The sequence below is a fragment of the Atta cephalotes genome (assembly GCF_000143395.1).
Source record: "Atta cephalotes unplaced genomic scaffold scaffold00037, whole genome shotgun sequence".
NCBI lineage: Eukaryota > Metazoa > Arthropoda > Insecta > Hymenoptera > Formicidae > Atta > Atta cephalotes.
In genome coordinates this window covers 982,482-990,652 of record NW_012130101.1, presented here as the reverse complement: position 1 = coordinate 990,652, position 8,171 = coordinate 982,482, and the positions used below count along the sequence as shown (strand labels likewise).

Below are 8,171 nucleotides of genomic sequence, written 5' to 3'. Positions count from 1 at the left end.
TCGTTCGTTCGTACGTCGTACTACGTANATATATATATATATATATATATAGTAGAGAGAGAGAGAGAGAGAGAGAGAGAGAGAGAAAGTATTGAAAGAAGAGAATTAATATTCCTAATTTAATTTAATTTCCTTTTTTTGTCTCTAATTATTTCTCTAAATTTCTTCTTAATTTTTTCTCAATTTCTTTTTTAATGAATTGAAATTATTGAGAATACAGTTTTCGTAATTACAATTTGTTATTTATTATTTGTGTTTGTACAAAAAACAATTTTGCTGAAATATCTAAAAGATTTTAGTTTATAGATATAGATTTGAAAATAGTTTTGCTGAACTACCTAAATAATTACAAATAACAATAAAACCAAAATATACAATAGATGTCAAATTTAAGACGCTACAGAACTTCTACTGATTTAAACTATAAAAATAAATATAAAAGAGCCATTAAGAGAGTCGGCGCAATTAATGAACACAAAAATTCAATCAATAAATTCAACTGAAAATACATTGCTTCATAAATTGTACGTTTCCAATTGTGAGCCTTAACAGTACAAATGATAAATATATAATTACGATAGATTTATATTCTAGAAAAAAGAAATAGATCTGAATACAATTCGCTGCAGTCACAAATAAAACAAATAGTATTCTTTAATTTAAAAACGTTACAAAATAATTATAGACGGTCAAGCATAACAAATATTGCAAAAAATATTAACATTTTATCAAACTCACAACTTAAATATCCTACACAATTAATAAATATTAGTATTAAAGTTAGTATTAAAATTAGTATTAAAAAATATTAGTATTAAAAAATATTAGTATTAAAAGATTCTCAAATTTTAAAAAATTAAATAAAGAAATAACGGACAAATAAAAGTCAAGAGCAGGTTAGTAGGGCACGATTAAAATCTATTATCAATTATATTCAATTACGAGCTTCAACGTTTCTCGATTCACTTTTGAATCACCATTGGTGATCATAAATAATATCTGTTTAAAGCCCTACTTTGACAAACTTCATAATCTCCATATTCTACATAACTATTTTGATGAAATAATGTTTTACGAAATCGAACGAAGATCGAAATCGCATATACGAGTCTGAATAATCACGTTATCAGGAGTTATCATTCGCCAATTATCCGATTTATTTCGATGCTCGTCCAATTTCACGATGCCAACTGCGAAAAAACGATTAAATTCCTCATAAAGGAATCCCATTAATATCGACGTTGTCGAAACGAACAGACACGGTCGATCGCCTCTAATCGGGTCGTTGACTGTCGTTTGATCCTCGAACGAATGCGGTGAAAGTCGCGTAACGAGTAACATTAACAAGCCCCTTCCCTTTGTTGTTAAAAACAAAAAAAAAATAAAAACGTGAGTTGATCTCGAAGTACGATTTCAAGAGGCCATCAGTTATCTCGAAGATATATAACAATTCGCGAAGCGAGTCAATCGAGCACTTTGAAAATTGCAGAATATTATTTATTTAGAACGTTTTATCGTTGTTATAAATCTATATTAACTTTTTCTTTTATGCAACTTTTGAAACATATCGCGATTTTGCGATCAACTGTGCTTTCACCGAGATGTGTATGTTGCTTGTGTCCTCGCAAAAATTAATTATTAATATTATTATGTGTCATCGTTAGCCCGTGTCACACTACGCAGTAGAAATTGAAGATTGCAAATTAGATATAAGAATTCGATCAGTTAGATAATTTTAATTTTAATCCGTTTTCAATGGCAATGAAAAGGTGAATGTTAGACTAAGAATCAGTGCTATAATTAGTGCGCTGTAAATATTTAATTAAAAAAGAAATTGTATATGTATTACATAATAAAAGAATATTTTTTATTGTACAATCAAACGCCAAACATTAGTTGTAATACATGTAAAATTTATTTTTTTTGATTAAATATTTGGCGCACTTAATTACAATGCGATTCCTAGTAGCCTTCATTATTATTGCTGAAGCATAAAAAATCTAACATTTTTTAAAATTATTTAATCCGTGGTCTGATTGGCTAAGCATGAAAAGCACAATTTTGCCGAAGTATCTAAAAATTAACAAAAATAAAAATTTAATTAAAGAAAATCATTTTGTTGGATCATCATCATAATAAAACATCAATATAATAAAAAATCAATATAATAACAAATTTTGACATTCTAACAACCAGTTCGAAGATTCTACATAATTATTTTTATCCAACAAAATTATTTTCATCTGTATCTAGCTAAATATTTTTAGATACTTCATCCTTACGTAATTACATGAAATTTTCAATTCGCAATTCTTAATTATCAATGCGAAGTGTGACATGAACGGAATAGATGACGATGTCTAGATCCATATGGAATCGATCCGTTATATGATGGAGATCAGCAGCAAAATCTCCTCTATTCCTCCAGAAAACCAGATTCCTGAAGCACACGTAATCGCTGGCTTGATTTATTCCTTTCACTTTCCGATCTTCATATCCTGACGCATCTACAATACTGCGTTTCTGTTATTGTCATTGCAATGGCAAAAAAAAAATGAGAAAAAGAACAATTTTTTCCAAATTTTTGTACGAAATTCATGGTGATTCCTGTCGCGATGGCATAAAAAATGTCTATTAAAAACTCCAGTTTTATATACAGTAAAGCATTTTGTATTTATATTAAAACTAATCCTTGTTAAAACTTTTGTGTTAAATTTTTAATGAATATAATGTGATCGTGTTATTTGAATATGTGTCAAATTAATATTCAACATTTCTTTCATAGTGTTAAAATAACATAATTTATAAATAAGTGAACAAATAACAAAATTATGTAAATACTTTAAAATGTAAATTCTAAGATAAATGAATAAAATGTGTTAATTTAACATATTATAAATACTAATTTTATTGAAAAATTATACTTCCACAATTTGCTTACAAATTGTATCTCATTGTTATATTTCTTGTTAATTTTTTGCATAATTTTTGTCACTGTCTAATACATTCACTTATTCTATTGCACAAAAATTTAGGTAAACTATTTGGGATTCTAAACGCTGTTAAGCTCAATTTCACAATATATGGTAACCTTAAAGATTAAAAGTAACAAAGACACTCATGAATGAATTTCATTGATGAATCTATTGATAACCTTTAATCTTTAGGTAACTAAATAAAAATGAAAACAGGCCTTAAAGATTTCTACAATATGTTAAATTTAACACAAATTTTCAAACAATAAAAAGTGAAAAGTCAATTAAAGCTTATTGTAATTCGAAAAATACATATTTCAAATAAATTTAAATAACAAATATTCATGTACAGAAAAAAAAATTTTAATTTAACACATTTCACATCTCAAATCACTAATTTTTGTTTGTTTAATTTAATATAAGATGAAGATGTTAAAAAGTAATATTATGTAAAAAATTAATTCAAGAAGCGTAATACTTTGATACAATTTAAAAAATTTTATGTTAAATTGATACATTATAACATTAAATTTAACTAAAATTATATACTATTTTTACATTTTTAGTTTGGACAATGCCTCTGTGATATTTAACATATGCAATATATAGATTTAACAGACACATATTTACTGTTACAAACGAGAAAATAACACAAAATATTTGTACCTTTTTATATAAAAATATGTAATTATTACAGTTGTACAGAACGTATTCTTCAATAAAATTAAAATTTATAATATATTAACTCAACACACATATTTCATTTATTCTTGGAATTTATGTTTTAAAACTACATTATTTTTATGATATTTGTTTATCTATAAATTGGGTTATTTTACTGAGAAATGTTAAATTTTAATTTAATATAAAATATTCAAATAACACAATCATATTATGTTAAATTAAAACTCGAATATATTAAAAATTCAACACAAAATAAGAATGTGAACCGTTTCTAACACAAATACAAAATATTTTTTACTGTGTAGGGGGGAGGGTATATTATATTTTATCTTTTAATATAATTATTTTAAAAGATTAGTTTTAAAACGCGGAGACAAAAAGATTAGGAAAACCTCTAACAGTATTTAGAGTTTAATAGGAATTTAATTAGATCTAATTGGAGTCTAATTTTTACTGCACTCTAGTTTTATTTTTCCATAACGTGTTAGATCGAGTTTGAATCCGGAAATATGAAATGGTCATGTCAACCGGGTGATTTGCAGGATGTTTAAAACCGCTGACAGAAAGAGATAATTTTTATCCGGTAATAAATGTTAAAATACCGCAATGTTTTTGCTACACTTTTTTCTGTTCAGCGATATCGTAATATAATATGTTTACGAATAATATTTTTATTCTCCTGCACATTTCACGTGAAACATTTCGTTAAAATGACGAATAAGAAACTTTTTGCGTTTCTCATTTGTTATTTATCAAAATAAGTTCAGTGTACATCTTTGATGACAGGAAGTTTTTTGAGAAAATTATACAACAAAAACACGCTCCAATTTAACGAAAAAAAATTTTTCTAAATAAAATATTCGAAGAAATTATTTTAATTTTTTGATTTTAAGTTTTGAGTTTAAGAGATCAAGAGATCTTTAAAAGATTTAAAAAAATGTTATGTCACACTTTACATCGCATTTTTGAGAAGTTTCTGAAAATTGTAATAGATAAAACTTCAATGAAAAATGACTATCGATTAGATGTCGAATTAATGTCGAAATTAAGACTGTTGACTTATTTCGAAGATTCGAATTTTTTCGGAGCTCCAAAAAATACGTGTGAATGATGAATTCATTTAAGAAATGCTAAAAATATTGTAAATGAAAAGAATTAATTAATATATGCATATATTGAAAAAAATGTAATGTTCTTAAATAAGGAAGTTTGGAAGTATTTTTTTATATTAATTTATGTAAATAAGGAAAGATAATGCTCAATAAAACAATCCAATTAAGAAAATTTAAAAAGTAAATTTATTTTCAAATGAATGAATAAAAAATAGTAAATTAATATGAATGTTTTGACTTTACTGATTGTAAGTCTTTCTTAACATAAAACAATCATTTTAAGAAAAATCGAGAACGAAAAAAATCCTAAAATTGATGAACGTGATTATAACGTGATCTTACGTACATATTTTTTAATTTAACGGCGTAATTACGACGATAAAAACAGTTCGAAGTTTGAAGTATCAAAGCTTTTGAAATGTCGAAGCTTCGAATCTTCAAGTTCAAAGCCTTCGAAGCAAGTCATTAGCTCCAGTCGGAATTATTGATGTCGATTTGATATTAATTCGACGAATTATTTTTGGCTGGGAACATTTCTGAAGCTTTCGAGCGTAAAGAAACAATAATAATTATTATCTAAAGAAATAAAATAAGAAAAGATAATAATTATTATTGTTTCTTTATGTTCGAAAGCTTCAGATTATAATTAATTATTTTAATTTTCTTCTTTATATTAAACCGCATTATCTACAATAAAGAAAATGACATGACATTTACCTTTTGAATTCCAGATGGATTCGCCGTCAAGATTTGAGCTGGCGAAGACAGCGGAGGTGCATCGGCACGGTGCCGGTGAAATCACAGAGATGGGCGAGGTGAAGGTAACCGCGCCGAGCAGCAACGTCGCGACGTCGATGCCATCGACGACGCACCCCAGTGGCAGTGACGCGATGCCCTGCAAGAACGGCGGCTGCAAAGTCTGGAGGAACAGCCGAGTCGGAGGCAGCGAGCCGCACACCGAGAGTCCATGGCACTCGCTCAAAACCATCTTCCTGGTCTCCGTGATCGTGGCGTTCCTCCTCTGGATCATCATCTACACCCTGCTGGACCAGTATCGAATCTTGTGATCGGGATCACCCTCGCTTTAGAAATCCTGCTGTGTTCTCGCGATTGCAAATCGGCGATGAATTCTGCGGCCTCGTGATTTATGGGTGATATCAGAGCTTGATAGCGATCTCGTTGGTATTGAGATCGCGATTTGTGATCTGATCCACGTGACTTCGTGTTCTCAATTATAATCGCTAGTTTGCGGGTTCTGTGACTTCCCCCAAGTAAACCACATAATAAGAACGATTTTGCTGAAGTATCTAAATATTTAGTTACTCTCTAAAACTTTTTGAACAAACCTCACTTTTAAAGAATAAAATTTGGATCACTCTTTCTAGACTGGTTTAATTTTCAATTTTTCTCTTTGGAGAGAATACTTCAGTAAAACTGTAACTAACAGTAATGAATGATATATATATAATTTCACACTCAACAATAAAATGTAATATAACATGTGTTACACAGTAATTACATTGTTGAATGTGAAGTTGTAACGTTGATGTTACTGACGTTTACTGAGTTGTGACTTTGTGATCGCAATTTATAATTCGATGTTGAATTCTGCGACTTCTTCGTGATTTTGTGATAATCCACGATTGATATCAGGACTGGCAATCCATGCAGCGTGTTTCGCAGTTCTACGTGGTTTACTGCTATTGGGACCAATTGGAGAATGTACCATCTCTATTCTGCATCCCTAATTTTACAACGTTTGTATTACAAATCATGTTTTGCGTTGTGACGATTGCTCATCAAAACGAAATGTGAACAAATCTTTGGAGAAATTCGGAAGGAATGACCGAACGCTCAGGGAGACGTCCTCCCGGCAGCTAAAGGCTTCCATAAATCGGATTGTAATATTGTATATTTCGTACTGTTTTATAAATATTTGGCTCCTGTAAATATTCGAATAAAATACGGCATTACACAGTACATTATTAGATTATTCGATCCTTTTATTATCATACTCGAGCAGATTGCGCGCTGAGTCTGGTTGTTAAAAAATTAAAAAGTACGGCAAATCTTCTTTTTACACAGAGTTGTAAATAATACTGAGAGAGACGCGATTCTTAAGAAAGATTTTTAAAAATTGCGCGGACCTTAGTAAATCTACAAATCGTTATAGATCAAAAAATTCGTTCGCCTTCTCTTTTTATGACACTTACGTTAATCAGACAAATAAATGAACGAATGTTTTGATCAAAGCAGCTTAATGACTCCACGTTTTTTGGCCGGGATTATAATAGGCAAGGATCTCAAAACGACACATAATGTAGAGGAGAAAAGGGTAAATTAAATCACTAAAAGATATCATGGGCCACGAGAGATTATATAGACGCTTCGCGTTGTATGGTTACAGAATTCTTCGTTATTTTTCTCTTCTCTTCTCTGCTCTCGAAACAAACAAGTCCCCTTCTTCTCTACACAGTATCGCGATGAAATTGTCGTTGGTAAAAAAATATGACTGCGCACGCATGATCGAGCATGTATCTCGCGAGACAATCACACAGCAACGGGCTCAGCGAATCGCGATCCGCGGTAGACGACAACGTTATCGTTGTTGGGAACAAACGATCTGAGACAACCAGAAGCCAGCAGCCTCAGTCTCAGTCGCAATCGCAACTGCAGTTACAATTGCAGTCACAATCGCAGTCGCAACCACAACCACAGCAACAGTCGCAATCGCAATTACAATTACAATTGCAACCACAACCGCAAGTGCAGTCGCTACCGCCGTTGACGATAACAATAACGTCGTCGACGAACACACGAGATCGAGAGACGGATCCGATGCGACAGCATCCAAGCGTATGGAGATTGCGGGACAACGACGACAATAACGATGATGACGACGACGACGAGAACGAAGAGGAGCAAGTGGACAATGTGATCTATTCCTGTCCACTTTCGTATGCGGTTTTTATCGAATGAGCGAGTAACGATTGTGCGTATTTTTCAGTTCTCCGCGACGACGGAAAGACGCATGCCACCGAGGATGATCTTGGTCAGCTGGGACAGCTTTCGCACGAAGCTGTTGCTATTCCTGATCGGGTGCCTTCTCATCTGGGCCTGCGTCTTCTTTCCTCTACTCGGCACATGAACATTGACTCTTGCTCCTCCTCTTTCTCCTCGTTCTCCATTTCCTTCTTCTTTATCATTCCTCAGACGCGAAATGATGACATCGAATACACTTAAATCGATACGGCAATTCGATGCGGCGACATTCAACACGATCACACATACATACTTTCACGCGTTACATTTGCATATATATTATATATATGTGTATATATATATATATATATATGTATATATATGTATATATATATATATATATATATATATATATATA

General features: G+C 31.1%; 1 protein-coding gene across 1 annotated transcript in view; it reads left to right on the top strand.

Annotated features, from left to right (window-relative positions):
- Window positions 1-5,838, top strand: part of LOC105621749 — a 10,600-nt gene extending 4,762 nt beyond the window's left edge. The window contains exon 2 of the mRNA XM_012203205.1: window positions 5,503-5,838. Within this exon, the coding sequence (XP_012058595.1) occupies window positions 5,503-5,838 (336 nt within the window). The remainder of the gene's footprint in view (window positions 1-5,502) is intronic.
- Window positions 5,839-8,171: the final 2,333 nt, after the last annotated feature.